The 20,076-nt window shown below is 44.9% G+C and overlaps 1 protein-coding gene across 1 annotated transcript in view; it reads left to right on the top strand.

The window, feature by feature from the left end:
• Positions 1 to 6,858: 6,858 nt before the first annotated feature.
• The window catches only part of e2f4 (E2F transcription factor 4), a 28,667-nt gene continuing 15,449 nt past the window's right edge, over positions 6,859 to 20,076 (top strand). The window contains exons 1-7 of the mRNA XM_087996062.1: positions 6,859 to 6,888; positions 7,327 to 7,436; positions 13,837 to 13,999; positions 14,838 to 14,880; positions 15,230 to 15,294; positions 15,438 to 15,711; positions 16,886 to 17,089. Of these exons, the coding sequence (XP_087852188.1) occupies positions 6,874 to 6,888; positions 7,327 to 7,436; positions 13,837 to 13,999; positions 14,838 to 14,880; positions 15,230 to 15,294; positions 15,438 to 15,711; positions 16,886 to 17,089 (874 nt within the window). The 5' untranslated portion in view covers positions 6,859 to 6,873. The remainder of the gene's footprint in view (positions 6,889 to 7,326; positions 7,437 to 13,836; positions 14,000 to 14,837; positions 14,881 to 15,229; positions 15,295 to 15,437; positions 15,712 to 16,885; positions 17,090 to 20,076) is intronic.

Below are 20,076 nucleotides of genomic sequence, written 5' to 3'. Positions count from 1 at the left end.
AGTAGAGTCTCAATCTGTTTCGTCTTTGATCATAAGACAATCCCTCCGTACCTGGAATCATTTTAGTGAACCTTTCCTGAACTGTCACCAGTGAAATGGTAGCTTTTAAAAGGACCAAAACTGCTCAGTACTCCAGATCTGGTCTCACCAGCAGTACAACCTCCCTTCTCTTATATTCCAAACCCTTTGAAATAAGGATCAACAGTCCATTTGCCTTCCAGAGTACCTGCTGCACCTGTGTGCTAGCTTTCTGTGCTTTATGTACAAGTCCATTGTGTTGCAGCTTTTTTGCAGTTTTTCTCTGTTTAAATCATACACTGTTCTTTTGTTCTCTCTTCCAAAATGAACACCTTTGCATTTTTCCACATTATATTCCATTTGCCAACTTTTTGCCCACTTACTTAACCTATCAATATCTCCATGTAAACAGTTTGAATCCCCCCATCTCAACCCTGCCTGTCCACTTGGTTTTGTGTCATCTGCAAATTTGGCTTCAAGAGTATTTGCTTCCTTTCTCATTAATGTAGGTAAACAGTTACTGTCCCAACACTGATCCCTGTGGAACCTTACTGCACACGTTGCCAACTGGAAATGGAGCCCCGTATCCCCACTAGCCATTTCCTGCTCATGAGCCAATTCTGTATCCATGCCAATATATTAACATCGTGGGCTCTTATCTTATGACCTAACCTTTTGTGTGGTACCTTTATTGATTGCTTTCTGGAAGTCCAAATACAACACATCTACTGGTTCCCCTCTATCCACTCTGGTTGAGACGTCTTAAAAAAACTGATGTATTAGTCAGAATCCCCCTTTCATGAAGCCATGCTGACTCTGCGAGATTGAAATAAGATTTTCCAAATGTTCTGCTATTACTTCCTTGATATTTGATCCCACTACCTTTCCAACAATACATGTTAGGCTAATCAGTCTGTAGTTATCTGCATTTTCTCAATCTTCCCCCTCCAACTTTTTTGAATAGGAGTGCCACATTAGCAGTTTTCTAATGCTCCGATAATTCTCCAGGATCCAAGGATTTTTTGGAAAGATACAGTCGATGCATCCACTACCTCTCTAGCTACCTTATTAAGGATCCTCAGATACAACCCAACAGGGCCGGAGGCTTATCTGCCTTTAGGCCCCATTAGTTTGTCTAATACTACTTCTCTCGTGATGGTGATCGTACTTTATACCTCCCCTGTATTCTTTAGTATTAATAGAACGTTCAGAGTATCTTCCAACATAATGACTGATGCATTAATTCCTGCCATTTCCTAGTTCCCCGAAGCTGCCTGTCCAGATTCATTTCCTAAGGAGCCCACGTTCACTTTGACACCTCTCTTCGTTTTTATATTCAAATAAATGCTTATTGTCAGTTTTTATATTCTTTGTTAGTTTGCTTTCATCATTTATGTTCTGTCTCTGTTATCATTTTAATCCTCAATTGCTGTATTCTCAATTTATTTAAGTATCCAGGGCTGTCACTGACTTTGACCTCCTTGGATGCTTTCCCTTTCAACTTTTAACTTCTCTGATTAGCAATTGTTGGTTTAACCCTCTCTTAGAACCTTTCCTCCTTACTGGGATGTATTTTTGCTGAGCGTCAGGAAACACCTTCTTAAATGTCTGCTACTGGTTGCCTGCTGTTAATCCTGCTATTCTATCCACCCATTTCACTTCAGCCAACTCCATTATTATTTTATTGTAATTCATCTTATTTAAGTTCAACAGTTGTTTCCAAACCAGTTTCTCACTCTCAAACTGAATATTAAATTCCATCGTGTTATGATTACTGCATCCTAGGATATCTTTTATTCTAAGGTCGTTTATTAAACTTACCTCATTACCCATTACCGGATCCAAGATAGCCTGCTCCCTGGTTGGCTCCATGACATATTGCTCTTGGAAACTACCCCTGTTGCGGTCTATGAATTTGTTGTTTTGGTTGCCCTTTCCAATTTGATTAACCCAATCAACATGAAGATTAAAGTCAGCCATAATCGTAACTTTGTTCTTTCTACATGCTGATGTTATTCGTTGATGTATAGGCTTTCCCACAGAGTGGCTACTGCTTGGATCTGTACACTGCCAACATTCTTTCCCTTGCTGTTTTTGCCTCTACATCTTCTGAGCCTAGGTCATCGCTCACAATGGTCCTCATTTCATTTCTTATCAATACACTACAACATCACCTTTTCCATTCCTCCTTTCTCTTGGAAAGGTGAAATGTCCCTGAATGTTAAGTTCCTTGTAACCATGTTTCCCTAATGGCTATGAGATCATATCCATTTACCTCAATTTGCACTGTCAGTCCATCTATCTTATTTCAAATGCTTCATTCATTAATATACAAAGCCTTTCAGTTTGTTCTGTTATTGAATTTCCCTACACTTTTACCTAAAGCAAGGACACTCTGCCCATCATATTCGTACTGACACTTTATATTCACTTCATCCTACTTTGCTGCTTATTCACAGTAGCCCTGCATATTTATTCTTTCCTGAAAATGATCCAGTTCCCCTTTAAGTGCCTTGATTGAACTTGCCTCCACCACAGCCTCAGACATTCCATCCGGACCCTAACCACTGACTGTGCAGAAAGATTTTCCTCATGTCCCCCTTGTCTGATTTGCTAATTCCCTTTGAACCTGGGCCATTTGGTTCATGATCTTTCCACCAATCTGATGGTCGTTGTTCGATAAATGTTGGCTAGGTGACAGGGAGACTGGAACTTGAGCTCATAACCTTTTCACTCAAAGGTCAAAAAGTTACCCAATGATATCACTCACGACTTCTCAACCTCTTCTGGTTGGGCTGGTGGGAGGAAGGAGATGTGTGGAGAATCTTGAATCTCAGCCACGTGCAATTATGCCTGGTGGGGTCTGGTATGGCTCTGCCCTTTTTTTTTGTGTAGGCCCTATCAGCTGGGTTGGCTTTCATATGGGCACTTGCTGTCCTCTCAGACCTCAGCCCGGTGATCATTCTCGTCTTGATTTCAGATTGACAGTCTACTCATCCACCCAGGCTGTTTGCAAACCCATGGCCCACATGTTAATGGATCCCTGAATACAGATGACCAGCACTGAGGTCAACTGCTACCCTCCCCAGGCTGAGATTAGTTAACTCTGCCCAGACGTGTGATTGGCCTTGACACCACCATGTCTGGCGGCTGTCATGGGCAGCCCATTAATTTGCCTTTAAGGCTGGGACTGAGGCAATCACTTGTTGGTTCCAGACAGACCAGGCTTCTGTGGGTGGCCCTGAGTGGGCTGTGCACAAGGTAGGATGGAAGGTGGAACTGAGAAGAGTCCAATTTTCCTAAAACTTAGTGTTCGTGAAGCTGAAGGAGGTTCAGAGAACGTGCGGTAAAGGGAACAAGTCGCAGAATGGATAACAAGCCGACAGGGACATTGTGATCACTCAGAGTGGCAGAAAGTGCCCCACACAGACCACCACCGACATTGCGGCTCTTTGCCACTTTCACAACATGTCTGGGATTCCGGAATCGACAGAGCAGCATCAAAGTTTGTAGATGTGTCAAATGTTTGTGCGGTGGGTAAATAGACAAAGTCCTTTCCCTGGGTTCAGGGAATCCAGAAGTAGAGGGCATAGATTTAGGGTGAGAGGGGAAAGATATAAAAGAGACCTAAGGGGCAGCTTTTTCACACAGAGGGTGGTGCATGTATGGAATGAGCTGCCAGAGGAAGTGGTGGAGGCTGGTACAATTGCAACATTTAGGAGACATCTGGATGGGTATATGAATAGGAAGGGTTTGGAAGGATATGGCCGGGTGCTGGCAGGTGGGACTACATTGGGTTGGGATATCGGTCGGCATGGATGGGTTGGACCGAAGGGTCTGTTTCCATGCTGTACATCTCTATGACTGTGATCTGATGGTCAACAACTTGCTGGGAGAGCTATGTCATTGACAAATGAATTCAAGAGTAACTAGTCAGAGATTATGTCCTTGGTTGAAACAATGGGAAGCCACATTTCTTGAAAAATGTAATGGAGAAAGGAAGGCAAGCTGGGGAGTATATCTGCACACATCACGCAAAACAATACAACTTAGTTAGGCAATTTCACGAAGCATTTATTGGGGTCGAATTGAAAGCAGAAAAGTCACTTTAAACCTGTATGAAACTTTGGTTCGATCAGTGCTTCCTTGGACTTACATTTTGAGGTATAAGGGGGCTGGAGAAATAATGAAAAGAAAGCTTTACTAGATTAATACCAGAGCTAAGGGATCGTACTGAGCAGGAAAGATTGATCAGGCTAGGATTGTTTGTCCTCGGAAGAAGTCTGAGGGCTGAAATGATAATAGAATTCTTCATGATTATGAAGGATTTGTTGGGGGGCGGGGGGGGGGGGGTGTCGGGAGGCATTTCTACTTTTTGGAGAAGATCAGAACTAATGACGATAATTTTAAGATAGTCACAAATAATTAATAACCATGAGGAAATAGTGGTGGTAATATGACTATGTTGGTAATCCAGGGGGGTATTATAGGAAACTGGGCTCAGATCTCACCGTGACAGCTGCTCAACTTTAAGTTCAGTTAAATTACCTGGAACTCTAAAGCTAGTTTCAGTGATGGCTACCGTGTAAGCTATTTTCTAATCAACCAGTTCAGAGACGTTTTAAGTTCCTGCTAGGTATTACATAGAGCGTTACATAGAACATAGTGCAGGAACAGGCCTTTCGGCCCATTATGTCTGTAACGGGCCATGATACCATTCTAAACTATCCCATCTGCCTGCACATGGTCTGTAAACCTCTATTCCCTGCCTGTTCATGTGCCTGTGTAAATGCCTCTTAAATGTTGCTATCGTATCTGCTTCTACTACCTCCTCTGGCAGTGTACCAGGTACCTACCACCCTGAGTGTTTTAACAAAAACATCATCTTTAAGCTTTTCCATCTGACCTTAAACCTATGTTCCCAATTATTTGACATTCCCAGCCTGGGAAAAAGACTCTGTCTATCTGCCCTATCCATGCCTCTTATAATTCTATAGATCCCTATCAGGTTGTTCCTCATCCTCTGATGCTCTAACAAAAACCAGCCAAGTTTGTCCAACCTCTCCTTACAACCAATACAGGCACCATCCTGGTAAACCTCTTTTTCACTCTCACCAAAACTTCCGTATCCTTCCTATAGTGTGGCAATCAGACCTGTATACAGTACTCCAAATGTGGTCCAATAAAGTTTTATACAGCTGCAAAATGACTTGCCAACGTTTATACTCAGTGCCCCGACTGATGAAGGCAAGTGTGCTGTATGCTTTCTTTAACACTAATATTGCTGCTTTCAGGGACTATGGATTTCCAGCCCAAGATCCTTCCTGCATTTGACCTCCCAAAATCCATTAACTCACATTTGTCAGGATTAAACTCCATCTGCCATTTCTCTGCTCAACTTTCCCACTATGTCCTGCTGTATCCTTTGACAATCTTTCTCACAATCAACAAGTCCACCCTTTTTCATGTCAGTGTAAACTTAAGACCAACTGCATTTTCATCCAAATCATTTATTTAAAAATGAAACAACAGGGATTCCAGCACTGATCCTTATGGAACTCCAGTGGTCACAGACCTCCAGTCAGAAAAACACTCCTCCCCAACTACCCTCTATGACTAAGCCAATTTGTATCCAACTTACCAACTCATCATAGATCCCACGTGACTTAATCTTCTGCATCAGCCTACCTACCATGAGGGACCTTGGGAAATGCTTCAGTAAAGTCCATGTAGACCACATCTGCTTTCCTGCCTATATCAATCAATTGCATCACTTCCTCAAAAAGCTCAATCCAATCAGTGAGACAAAACCTCCCCCCGCCCCCCCCCCCCCCACACAAAGCCATGCTAACTATCCCTAACAAGCCCATTCTTTTTCAAATGTGAGAAGTCTTGTCCCTCAGAAATTTCTGCAATAGTTTCTCTCCCACTGATATAAGGCTCACTGACCTTTAATTTCCTGGACTATCCCTGTTGCCCTTAAACACAGGAACAACGTTATCTATTCTCCAGTCTTGTGGGTCCTCGCCTGTGGCTAAAGAGGATACACAGATCTCTGTCAAAGTCCCAGCAAGCTCCTTCCTCTGTATCCTGAAATAGATCCCAGTGGGCCGTGATGGCGTTTCATAGAATCTCTACAGTGTGGAAACAAGCCATTTGGCTCATAAAGTCCACACTGATGCTCCGAAGAGCATCCCACCCAGACCAACCCTCCCCTACCCCATCCCTGAAACACTACCCTATCCCATGGCTAACCCCCCCGTTTAGCCTCCACATCCCTGGACCCTATGGGATAATTTTGCGTGGCCAGTCCACCTAACCTGCACAACTTTGAACAGTTGGAGAAAACCCACGCAGACGTATGGAGAATGTGCAAACTCCACACAGCCAGTCGCCCAAGGCTGGAATCAAAAACAGCTCCCTGGTGCTGTGAAGCAGCAGTGCTAACCACTGAGCTGTCGTGCTACCTTATTGTTTTTCAAGACACATGACACCACCACCATCTTGGTAATGATATTTCCTGAATATCAACATACCCCTTTGTAATGCTACCATCATCCATGTCCCCTTCCTTAGTAAATTACCAGTGTGAAGTATTGATTAAGAATCTCACCTACTTCCTCTGGCGCCACTCCTTTCTTTATCCTTGAGTAGACTTAACATTTCCCTAGCTATTGTCTTGCTCGTAATATATGCTTTGGAGTTCTTCTTAATTCTACTTTTGAAGGACCCTCCTTTTTAGCCGTCCTAATTCATTATTTACATTCTTTCCTGCTTCCTTTATCTCCTTCAAGGACCAAGGTGGGTCCTGAGCCCAGACTTCCTTGTCCGAATGGCCACTATGCGGCAATTGTCATGGAGATCTGCCAGGTACTAATGGCTTTTAGGGAAGGAAATCCGCTGATTCCAGACCCACGCGACATGATTGGCTGTTAACTGCCTTGTAAAATGACCTAGCAAGCCACTCCATTCAAGAGCAATTGGGTATATGCAGAAAATGCTGGCTTTGTCAGTAACACCCATATTCCAGCAAAGAATAAAGACAAAAAACGTTCCAGTAATGAATTCAGAAGAAACCTCTTTACATAAAGAATGTAGGTAATCGCTACCACGGGTGTAGTTGAAGCAAATAGCACAGAAATATACAAGGGGACGTTAGACATATATGGAGGGAGATGGAGAAGGATATGTTAATTGAGTTAGATAAGGGTACGGAGTGTGTGGAATTTAAACACTAGCCTCAATGAATTAGGCTGAATGGCACTTTACTGTGCTGTGTAATCAATGTAAGTTGTGTTTTCTGTTCAGGCAGCAGATACCCTGGCAGTGCGACAGAAGCGGCGGATATATGACATCACCAACGTCTTGGAGGGCATCGGGCTCATCGAGAAGAAATCGAAAAACAGCATTCAGTGGAAGTGAGTGTGTCTGAAAAACTCAGGAACAGAGCAAACATTTAATAATACCACTTTCTGTGTCGATATCTTCATCCCTAATCTTCTTGCACCATACTGTCTCTTCCTCTTCCCTCTTGTCTTGCCATTGTGCTAGTCTAAAGTATTGATTTCCTCTGCAGGCTCAACTAGGGTTCTCCCACTAGTTTTGGGATATCAAACCTCAGAGCTCTCAGACAGTCTTTTGTGAAACGTTGTTCTGTCTGAAACTCTGAGATTTGTTGAGTGGGTAACAGCAGTCATGTGACGAAGGGTAAATCCTCTGCTCATTTCTCAGAGTTTCATGGTTTTACGTTTTCCTCTTCAGTTAGTAGGATGACTGCCTCCTCGCCACGATTTTCAACTTCATCTGAACCATATGACCAGGGAAAAGAGGGCTTGGTGATTTTCCGTTGCTTAGCTCTTCCTTCATCTCTGCCAGTGTTGACTAGTTTTGGTGTTGACCGTGGCTCATTACGGTGCCCCTGGGACCCCTATTAGGCCCAGAGAGGCTGAGAAAGAGGCAGACATGACCACTCTCTGGCATCTCAGGCTACTCCATTGTTCTCCAGTCAGACAGGAGTGATTTTTTAAAAAACTGCAGGTGTATTAAAGGGCCAGCATTTCTTTCCTAATCGTCAGTTTGTTTAATAAAGTGAAGAGGGCCCGCTGACACCCAAATCTCACATTTACATCCTGCACTTACCCTTTGATAGGAGCTGTCAAAATGGCTGCCCATGCTGGATCACTAGGATCGAGTTAGTAGAACCAAAATGGTGAAACATTTCTAAATATGAATGAGAAGCTCCTAAAGTCTGTTCCATTGTTCAGTACGATCGTGGCTGATCTGATTATGGCCTTAATTTCACTTTCCTGTCCATCCAATAACCTTTTGACTCCCTTGTCAGTCAGGATTTCTGAAGAAGGTTAATTCTGATTTCTCTCCACAGGTGCTGGCAGACCTGCTGAGCTTCTCCGGGAACTTCTATTATTGTCTCTTTCTCAAACTTGAAATATCCTGCCTCATTGTCCTGAGGAAGAAAATGACACAGGCATATGGCCCTCTTGAAAGGAAACATTTCTCTTAAATGGAAAATACCTCATTTTTAAACTCTATTTCTAGTTCTAATCTTTCTCCAGGGCAAACATCCAATTTCCCATTCTTCTAAATTCCAATGGACACGGACTCAATCTACTCAACCTTTCCTCGTTTTCCCTCATCCCTGGAATCAGTCATGTCAATGTTCTCTGAACTGCTTCTGAGATAATTTTCTTAAATGAGGAGACCAAAAGTGTACACCAGATGTGGTTGCTTCCTCTTGCAATAAAAGCCAACATTCCAAACGTCTTCCCAATCATTTGTATCTGCATTCTCAAATAAAATACTACTGATACTGTAAATCTGAAATAAGCACTGAACATGCTGGAGAAGCTCAGCAGGTTGTGAAGAAGTCATACTGGACTCAAGCGCTAATTCTGCTGTCACCACAGATGTTGCCAGACCTGCTGGGTTTCCCCAGCATTCGCTGTGTTCTGACAGCATCTTCAAAGTTTGTGAGAAGATTTGTAGCTCGGGTGCTCGTTGCTGTGGTTCTGTTCGCCGAGCTGGAAGTTTTTGTTGCAAAAGTTTCGTCCCCTGTCTAGGTGACATCCTCGGTGCTTGGGAGCCTCCTGTGAAGCGCTTCTGTGGTGTTTCCTCCGGCATTTATAGTGGCCTGTCCCTGCCGCTTCCGGTTGTCAGTTTCAGCTGTCCGCTGTAGTGGCCGATAAATTGGGTCCAGGTCGATGTGTTTGTTGATGGAGTTTGTGGATGAGTGCCAAGCTTCTAGGAATTCCCTGGCTGTTCTTTGTTTTGCTTGCCCTATAATGGTAGTGTTGTCCCAGTCAAATTCATGTTGCTTGTCATCTGCGTGTGTGGCTACTAGGGATAGCTGGTCGTGTCGTTTCGTGGCTAGTTGATGTTCGTGGATGCGGATCGTTAGCTGTCTTCCTGTTTGTCCTATATAGTGTTTTGTGCAGTCCTTGCATGGGATTTGACAGCATCTGTGGATGGATAAATTGAGTTAATGTTTCCTGTCCTGTTTAACTCCTCTTCAGAACCTTTGAGCTTCTCCAACACATTTGTGTCTGCAGATTAACCTGTTGTGACTTACAGGGCACCCCAATTCTTGTGGACCTCCGAGCTCTGTCGTCACTTTTCATTGCTTTTCGAAGCTTCTGTCAACGTAGTTAAGCTCACACTTTTACACGTTATATTCCATCTGCTGAATTTCTGTCTGCTCAGTAAACCTGTCTCCTTTGCAGACTCCTTGTGTCCTTTTCACAAGCTACTCTCTCGCCTACCTGTGTCATCAGCAAAGAGAGCAAACATGTTTGGGCGCTTTGTCCATGCCATTGATATAAATGGTAAATAGTTGAGGACAAAGTACTGATTACTGTGGCCGTTTATTAATTACAGCTTGCCAACCCCAAAATGACCCCCTTATCCCTTATCTTTCTTTCTCTTAGCTGGGCGGCACGGTGGCACAGTGGTTAGCACTGCTGCCTCACAGCGCCAGAGACCCGGGTTCAATTCCCGCCTCAGGCGACTGACTGTGTGGAGTTTGCACGTTCTCCCCGTGTCTGCGTGGGTTTCCTCCGGGTGCTCCGGTTTCCTCCCACAACACAAAGATGTGCAGGTTAGGTGAATTGGCCATGCTAAATTGCCCGTAGTGTTAGGTAAGGGGTAAATGTAGGGGTATGGGTGGGTTGCACTTCGGCGGGGCGGTGTGGACTTGTTGGGCCGAAGGGCCTGTTTCCACACTGTAAGTAATCTAATCTAATCTAATCTAATCTAAAATTGTCTGTCCATGTAAATCTGTTAGCTCCTTTACCATGAGTTCTTCTGTATGGTAACCTTTGATGTGGCATTTAGCCTGATGTCCTGTACCCATGTTGCTTATTATCACTTTTAAAAAGCTTTAACAAATTGGATAAACACAGTTTCCCTTTCGCAAAGGAAAATCTCTGACACAAATGTTGAGCTTCAAGATTCAAGAGTTTTCTCCGAACCAGTTAAACAGGTTTGGTAGGGATATCCTGAATATTAACAGCAGCTGTAGGCTGACTGTGTAAGTTGGTTCAAGCTGATCCAAGGCATGTAGGGCTTCCCTCTGTGCTGATTGGTAGGACTTTCAGGATTTTGACCCAATGGTGATGTATGAACGGTAATGTATTTCCAAATAGGATGTTGAGTGATATGGAGGGGAACTTGCAGGTGGTGGTATTGTCATGCATCTGCTGCCCTTCTCTTTTAGGTGACAGAATCTGCAGGTTTGAAAGATGTTTTTGAAAGAGCCTTTGTTTGTCACCACCATGCATCCTGTAGATCATGCCCACAGCTTCTACTGAGTATTGGTGGTGAATGTTGAACGTGATGAATGGGTTCCAATCAAGCAGACTCTTTGTCCAGGATGGTGTTGATCTTGTGTTGTCAGAGCTGCACCCATTCAAGTAAATTCCAGCCTTGTTCCTTGTAGATGGTGGTAGGTTAGGGGATGTTTCAGTTCGAAAGGATTTGGTTTCAATGGATTGTGGAGTTCACTAATTCCATTATGTTGCTGTCCATGCCAGGTGAAGCTGGGGTAGAGTTACCCTCTGGTTGTTCACATCTGAGCTGTTATTAGGGCAATAAGTAGCAGAAAGGTTGCAGGTTGAGTTGAGATTTCCGTGTTAACTGTGGCCACAACTCTATCACTCTATCTCTCTGACTTGCCTTGAGTTTGGTAGCTGTAAGTACGTGTTCCCAGTACAGTGATGCCAGATTCACCACGACCACCTCCATTGGGGGCAACTAAGAGTCTACCATGTGCCTGTGGATCTAGAGTCTGTAGGACAGGCCGCATAAGGACAACAGTTTCCTTCCCTAAAGGACATTACCTCTGTTTAATGTTCATTATCCTTGTCTCTTGCATATGCATCAGTAATTGACCAGTTCCCTCACCGGGGTGGAATCTGTGGCTGTCAGAATAGCGATTCCGGCCAACATCTGATCTTCTGGGTAATTTAAAAGCGCAGTGTGAAATGTTTGGGGCTCTGTTCTGAAATGCTGTTTTACAGGTCAGCTATTGGCTCCATAACCTTCCTTTGAACCTCAATATCTTTGCTGTCTCATGTCTACCTCTGTTTGGTATGGAGACCTGTCTTTTTCCACGCACTGGCTCTGACCTTCGACATGTAGTGTGACTGGCTCCAGTTGTGAAGGAGTGAAGGTTGCTTCTAACAACAACTGGCTGGCTCCTTCAGCTGTGCACTCGGTCTGGGCCAGTGTCCATCACTGAATACCACTCAGTTCAGAACATCTGCCTTTCTTAGGGCTAGAGTATTTGAGTAGGGAATATTCAATCCTTTCACCTTTTTGCAGTCCGTGAAAGAGAGCGTGATGCAATGACCAGACAGAAGTGCACACATTTCCCTCTCCATTTTCTGTTGTTGTCTTTCAGCCATGGTTATTGCCCATTCCTCACGAAACCACATCCCAATTTGGAGAATACTCCTATTGAAGAATTAAGCATGTTTACAGCACAGAAGGAGACCATCCAAGCCATCGTGTCCCTGCTGACTGTACAAAAGCACTTCTGCCCTTTTCCTGTACCTTACAAGTTTTATTTTCTCTGCACCTAGTTACCAGTTCCCTCTTGAGAGCCACTGTTGAATCTCTCTATGCCACACTATGGTCAAGCTGTTAAGTTTTTGTAAAGATGGATAGGATAAATAGACAAAGTCCTTTCCCTGGGGTGGGGAGTCCAGAACTAGAGGGCTTGGGTTTAGGGTGAGAGGGGAAAGATATAAAAGAAACCTAAGGGGCAATTTTTTCACACAGAGGGTGGTACGGATATGGAATGAGTTGCCAGAGGATGTGGTGGAGGCTGGTACACTTGCAACATTTAAGAGGCATTTGGATGGGTATATGAATAGGAAGGCTTTGGAGGGATATGGGCCAGGTGCTGGCAGGTGGGACGAGATTGGGTTGGGATATCTGGTTAGCATGGATGGGTTGGACCAAAGGGTCTGTTTCCATGCTGCACATCTCCATGACTCTATGACTATATTGATAGGGGGTGACTATTCAACCCCTGGAGAGCATTCTCTCCCATTTGGTGGCGGCATACCTGACCTCTGAATCCATGACCTAGAAACATCTACCCATCCTTACTCCATTCCCTTCCATATCTTGGGTTAAGGACAGTCTGTAATCTTTGACTTTGAAGTGAACAATTAATCAAGTATCATTACGATTTGCAGAAGAGAATTCCAAACGTCATCTTTCACACACACGCTCGGTGGTGGAATTGTTTCCTAATTTTACTTCTGAAAGGTTTTTTTGATTCTACCCCTTAGTCACAGGCTCCTCAGCCAGTGGGCATAGTTTTCAACTGCCTACACTATCTGCTGTCCTAAATATCTTGAAAACTTTCAGCAGTCCGCCCTTTAAATTGCAGGACTATAACTCTACTATGTAATCTCTCCTCTTGGTTTAATTTAATTATCAGTCTGAAACATCTACAGTGCACTCTCTCCAACAATCCTGCCTTGTTTGTAGACACTCTTGCTGAGTTGTTTCTCAGTGTCCGTTCTCTCTCTTTCTCCTCCCCCATCCCAGTAATAAAGTAAAACCTCGAGCCCCACAGAGGGAGGCTTGGTGAGGATGGAAATTGGAACAAGGTCACTGTGACATTAATACTATTTTAATTAGGGGTAACTTTCATTTTTCTTTCTTCCAGTACTGTCTCACCTTCCTGTGCTGTCTTAACACCAGATGGGCATTCTAGAAATGATGGTATTTTGTTTACTCAGAATATTTTGTCCATTTGGTTTCTATTTCAGAGGGTGTTAAGGCAAATTGCCATGTCTGCTTCCTTCCTGAGGAAGTGTGTTTGACTAATCCTTTTCGGGGAGAGGGGGAGGGATAGGATTGATGTTTGGTGGGTGTGGGTCATTTATTCTGGGGTGGAATGGTGGATCGAGAAGTATCTGGGGGGGCTATCCGGGAGTTTCACTCCATCTTTGCCTGTTCTCAGTTGGTGTAGGGCTGGCTGGATTTGTCTGTCAGTTATGAACATGCCGACAGTTTGACTATGTGTGAGCCCAAGAAGTACTAGCTGGCTGTTTCCTGACAGCACGCATCACCACCAAACTGGATTCTATCCAACTATTCCAATGGCATGGTCAGGTGTGGAGATGGTGACTCGTGCGGGGAGGGTGAATGGCCACAGCTATCTTCCAGCACTCGACTCTTCCATTGAACTAAGCTGAGAGACTCCCTCTATTGGCCTGATTCTATTTCCTGAATATGTTTGTCCGAGCAGGGATTTACACCGTTTTTTATCTTTGTACTCGGTCACAGAGGAGTGGGTCCTGGATGCAACACCCGAGAGATTGCAGATAAGCTGATAGACCTAAAGGCAGAGATCGAGGACTTGGACAGACGAGAGCAGGAGCTCGACCAGCAGCGAGTCTGGGTCCAACAGAGCATTCAGAACGTGACGGACGACATCGAGAACAGCAGATATCCTTTGGCACAGACCTTGGTCTCTCCAACTGCTCCTTTTTTAAAATCTGTGACCCCCCTCCCCCAGCATCCTTCGATTGGTGTAGCATTCACTCAGTGATCAAGTACTGAAAACACTACACTGGCGCTATCCACTTCAGCTGTGTACTCAGACTTCCCCCAAACGCACTGAGCTGTGCTCGCTAATACCAACACAAGTTTGCCCACTTCGCGAACTGCTCTCTGAGAGACTGGCTTTCCCACAGAAGAAACACTTGGACACCCTCCTCCACCCCTGCTGCCCGCACTCAGTTACTGCACAACCCTCCTCCCCGTGTGAATAGGCAACACCGACTGTAGTTTAATCTTTCCCACCCATTTCCGTTATTTCCCACTGGTTCAGGTGGGGACACGGGTACCACCATTGGGGCGAAGAACGTTGATGGGACCGGTCGTGCTCCTCGGTTGGATCGGATATTTCTTCTGTCATTCAAGCCCGAGAACACAAATGACATGCCTCGGATACCTTGCCCATACGCCTATTGTTTATGTATAATCAGGTATAGGAGCCTAGTGTTGCATCGGTTGTGGGTGAGCTATTGGACTGTCTGGGCCTCCTCTGTCTGATACCCTGTGGTCTTCAGCGCTGTCTCTAGCATGCTGCCATCCATGTGCCTGCAGTACGTACATGTACACACACACACACACACGCCATCTGCATGTCGATCCTTCCTGAACACAGTGGGAGGTTTGACAGTCGGTTGCCTTTCTCCTGGTGTCTGCGTAGAGGCGGAGTACAGTTTCACCAGCCGGGAGTGAGCGAGCTCTTGGCGTTGCCTCCTTAACTGTTCTTTACACTAGCATATGTGACACATGAGGATATGTGCCGATGTTTTAAAGGTAAGAAATTGTCCATATGGAGTTCCTGGGATCTGTTTGGTGGGGTGGGAGATGATCCTGCAGGGAAGGTGATTGGACGCAAGACCTATGCAAGATTTGGGGGTGAATGAATGCAGGGAATGCACCGAACTCTTGGTAACCCGAAGCAGAATGGCAGTTGGGAGTTTCTGTGCTGGGTGTTAGAGGGGCTAGTGCTGAACTGTGCATTTATCCTACTTGGTGTCACAAGGCCTTGTCGCCTTGGGACCGTCGCCAGTGCCTTTGAGGACATTGGTGATTCACTGAGTGGCTTTCACAGCTTTCTGTAGCACACTCTCCCTCTCATAATGTCTTCTGTCTCTTTGATCAGGTGATACGTTGTTAGCCATCCAGGCACCCTCGGGCACCCAACTAGAGGTCCCCATTCCAGAAGGCGTGAGTATTTAATCTGATATTCTCACACCTCCTCTTCTCTCCTCCTGCTCCTCCCCTCATCCCCCTCCTTCCCTTCCCCCCGTAATGTTTCTCCCACCCCAACCTTTGTCGAGCAGCTTGCTTGCATGTTATTTGTGTTCTAGGGTTTGAATGGACAAAAGAAATACCAGATCCACCTGAAGAGCACGACCGGTCCCATCAACGTTTTGTTGGTGAACAAGGACACTTCATCGTCCTCCCCAGTGGTGGTACCCGTGCCCCCACCTGAAGACATGATCCAGTGTACGCCCACCACCCCACAGAGGCCAGCTCTGGCCAGTAACCAGGAGGCTGAGCCGACGTTACCAGCCCGGTCTGCCTCTCCGTCCACTGTCCCAGAGGTAACCCAGCCTCAGCCCACAGCAACAACACCCACAGGTGAGCACTGCCCACTGCGCTACGGTGAGCTTTCAGCATCACGGTCAGGGGGTCAAACAGTAGATGAGGCAGTGGAATGGAACTGGTCAGCTTTAGTCAGTTTGTGTATGTCGCCAACATGGGTTCCCATTTAGGACATGGCTCACTGAGCTTGCTAAGTGCACATCATTGATTATCGCTGCTCAGGAACACAGATTGATGTTGGAGCAGTCGAGTATTTAAATTTTTTTTAGTGAATTAAAGCAAACCTCACATCTCACGAGTGAATGTGAGCAAAGTATTGCAGATGCTGGAACCCTGGGCGTGAAAAATAAGTGTCAGTGAATTGCGGAGGTCAGGCAGCATCTGAAACAGAATGCTTCCAGTTGACGACCTTTCGTCGGAGAACCTGGTCAATTCAATGAAGTGACGTTGCCTGTCCCAGATGATGTTGATGTCATCGAGTGTTCTTGAAACTGTACTCATCCAAGCAAGCGGAGACTATTCCATCACACTCCAGAGTGATGCCTTGTAATTAGTGGGCTGGCACTCGGGAGAGAGGAAATGAGTTCCTGCAGAATTTGCAGCCATTGACCTGACCTACTGTTTCTATTGCTTTGCCTTCCTTACCAGTAATGTTAAACGTTTAACTCCTCTGATGTTTCATTTCCCTTGAATTTGTATTATGGCTAATATGATCACAAGCTTAACTCCACTTTTGTTTCTCTGTTCTATCCTCCCCCCACCACTCCGCTCACCACCCCAAAGAAATAAATAACCATTGTCAATTAGAAATTGGTCCAATTATGCCCTCCGATGTATTCAGCGACCCAGTTTTCACTGCTCTGTCGGCAAAAGAGTTGTCACTTGTATACTGTCTTGTCCATATCACCATGGTGATGTGCTGCACTCAGCCTCTTAACTGCTATTGTGACTGGGGAAAGTTTTGAGAAATTAATTGAAATGTGAAACAATCAGCAAGTGGAGTTTTCGGTATGTGTTGAATGTGAGCAGAGGTGCCCTTTGACCTCTGATTGGCTGGTGTTGGCTCTTTTGGTATGTCACTTTTACAGGAGGCTTTATCGCAAGGCATTGAACGTTGGACATGAGCTGCCAACTCTCCCTTTGGACTGGGAGAGATTTATTTTGCCTTGACTTCTAATGCTGTTCATCTCTGCCCTTCCCTCTTATTCAGTGCCAAGTGCATCAGCGCAAGAGTCCCCCAGCAACACCAGCAATGTCTTAAGCCTGGAGCCTCTCAACTTGCTGCCAACACCCACCAGTCAGTCCGTAACCATGGAAACACAGCCGCTGGAATCCTCAGCCTCGCTGGACAGCAGCACGTCTTTATCCAACCCCACTACCTCCTTTGTACCGATCAAAACTGAACCTTCTGTGGGTGAGTTACGTTTCCCGCTTTCTGGGCGGCATGTGCTTTGAGGTCTTCGGACCTACAGCTTGGAGGTGGAAGCTAATTTGCAAACATTACAAGGCTAATGAAGTGGCACATTGCAAAATTGAAAAAATGTGAGCTACACGGAGCTTTTGTTAGCTGATGTTGCTAACAGTTCCGTTTTCTCATCTCCCATCTCCTTCCCCCCCCCACCCCTCAAATCTGCCATCATCAGCTGAAAACAAAGCCCATTCCTTTTCATCCCCAACCTCCCTCTCCTCTCCAAATTTGTTCAACATGTCGTCATCTTCAAAATCCATTCTCAGAATGCCGTGTTTGAATCTAAGGCTCAGAGATTTTTGCCCCACCATTATAAAGAGGCAGCTCTCGCTAAAGTCACGTGACATCCTATCTGGCTGTAACAAAAGTTAAACTTCTGTTCTTCATCCTTCTCAATTTTGAAATTCTCTTCCTTATTCCAGCCTCGGGCGACTGTCTGTGTGGAGTTTGCACATTCTCCCTGTGTCTGCGTGGTTTTCTCCGGGTGCTCCGGTTTCCTCCCACAATCCAAAGATGTGCAGGTCAGGTGAATTGGCCATGCTAAATTGCCCCGTATTATTCAGGGATGTGTGAGTTAGGTGCATGAGTCAGGGGTAAATGTAGAGTAATAAGGGAATGGGTCTGGGTGGGTTACTCTTTGGAGGGTTGGTGTGGACTTGTTGGGCCAAATGGCCTGTTTCCATATTGTAGGGATCCTATGATTTTCATCCTTCCCCATGGTTTGGTCCCATTATCTCTGTGATGTCTTAGCAGCTCCCCAACCTTCCAGGATATGTGCAGCCCACCTCTCTTGGACATGGCTGGTTTTAATTGCTTTGCTATTGATGTCTCTGGCCTTTGGCTGCTTTGGGCCCTAATCTCTGAAATACCTTTGGAACCTTGTCACTCCTCTGCCCTGCTGTCCTCAAAGATACACCCTCAAAAGTCACCTCGAGAGTGTGGTGCTGGAAAAGCACAGCAGGTCAGGAGGTCCAAGGAGCAGGAGAATCGACATTTCACGCATGAGCCCTTCATCAAACATTGCCTGTTTGTCCATACCCCTCATTATTTGACATAACCCCTTTCGCAGGTTGGTATAAAAGTCTTTTTCCTGATGATGCTTTTGCAGAAAGCCATTGGGACCTTTGTCCGTGTTAAAGGTATTACGTACAAATGTAGGATGATATTGTTGAATGGGCAGATATGTGGCAGGTGAAATTGCTTAACGTGGGGACAAATGAAATCTGGGCAAAGGGAAGATAATCTTGTGAAAGAGATATGGGACTTTGTAATTATAGTAACTTAAGGCTATCTTCACCATTGTCGGTGATAATGACTGAAGCAAAGCAGAAACTGGGATGTATGTAAAAGTCAACAATGTGCTGAAATAAAGTGAATGACTGTGAATGGATTGTCTTCTTACTGAAAAAGAAATGAAATGTCTACTTATTTTAGATTCTAAGGGGATTGAATATGTAGACCATGGTAAGAGCTGTCACGTTGTCCTGAGTAGTAGGCCCCAGAGTAGAATATAGCCTGCTCTTGAAGTGGAGCATGTTCCAAACAAATCTGTAGGAGTATTTCAGTGAGTGAGTGGTTATGATACAGACCCTTTGGAGAGAAAGTGGAAACCCGAATTTATTGATTCATTCAAATATAATGACTTATTCAGTTTGTATCCCTAAGATGCTGTATTTCTGAGTGCTTTGAGATGTGATGTGATTAATGTAGCATGTTCATGGCTTATGGTTTCTCAGCCCCTGGGATTTCCTCCCTTTATATCTAGCTCTGATTGAGAATAATGATTTGGGGTTGGCTGTGATTAGTTTATAATCCTGAGTATTGCTGCATTGTTACAGTCAGGCCCTTGGTGCATTTCCCAATTCGTTATGATTCCAGGCAGGATACCACAAATTGTTAAGCTGATGGATGCGGGAGACTCTTCCTCATTCTTGTCCCCTTCTCTCTTTCTTCCCTCCCTCTCTCGGCTGGTCGCAACAAGGTTAGTTGAAGAATGAAGGCCTTCCAATGAGGGTCCATTTCTCCCAGATGCAGATGAAGTGATGTTTTAACCAGACTTTCTTAAATTAATAAAGAGAGCTTATTAGTTACTGAAAGGAAAGAATTAGTAGGGCAACAGGGGTAAAGATTAGAAGTAAGAGGTGAGTCCGAACAAATGAAAAAGTTTCGAAAAAGATATATGGATGTGTGAATTGTTCATGAAGAGTGGATTGTTGAGCATTGCAGCCATTGGAGGTACCAGTAATATTGACATTGGTTTTTTAACAGTCAATTTCAAGCTGCTCAGTTTTGTAGTTTGGTTGAGATTCAGTTGTTCTGATTCCTTTTGAGGTTACTGAATTCTAGCACAAGGGTGAGAGGAGAGTATTTTCTGTTGGCCTGTTTCCTTCTGTCTGGCTAGCTAGCTGGTTTCTAGCTAGCCAGAGAACCCCTTGCAACACAGGTGACAAGGGGATAGTTCCATGACTGTGACCTTCGCAGTATGCTAACTCTCAAACCCAGGCTAGTACATGTTATCTTAGCCCACTGGTACACAAGAGAACATTCATTCCCCTCAGCAAACTCTAGCACTGTTCAAACTGACTCTTTATCACGTGTAAAAGGATGAACACACAATGTGTCTGCAGTTCGGGACACAGTGTATGGCTTGGTGTTGCAGGGTGTCATTAGGCAAAAGATCGTAGTCCAGTCTGTCTTGACATCCCTCCGAGATAATCAGGGAAAAGGTTTACAGGCTACAAACTGAGAGGCCAGTAGGACATTTTTAAAAATCAAATTAAGAACCAAGTAATTAAAGTAGAGGTGTTGGGCTGGGCGAGGTGTTGGAACTGCATGCTATAGGAGCTGGTGGACCCTATTGTGGTTCATATCGCCCACACTTGTAGCAGGAATTGGTTGCTTGAGGAACACCATCTCAGAATTGATGAGCTTCG

The sequence above is a fragment of the Chiloscyllium plagiosum genome, unplaced genomic scaffold (genome assembly GCF_037043375.1).
Source record: "Chiloscyllium plagiosum isolate Xiang-an unplaced genomic scaffold, Cpla_swu_hap1 HiC_scaffold_17, whole genome shotgun sequence".
NCBI lineage: Eukaryota > Metazoa > Chordata > Chondrichthyes > Orectolobiformes > Hemiscylliidae > Chiloscyllium > Chiloscyllium plagiosum.
The sequence above is the reverse complement of the archived record's forward strand: the minus strand, read 5'-3'. Positions and strand labels throughout refer to the sequence as shown.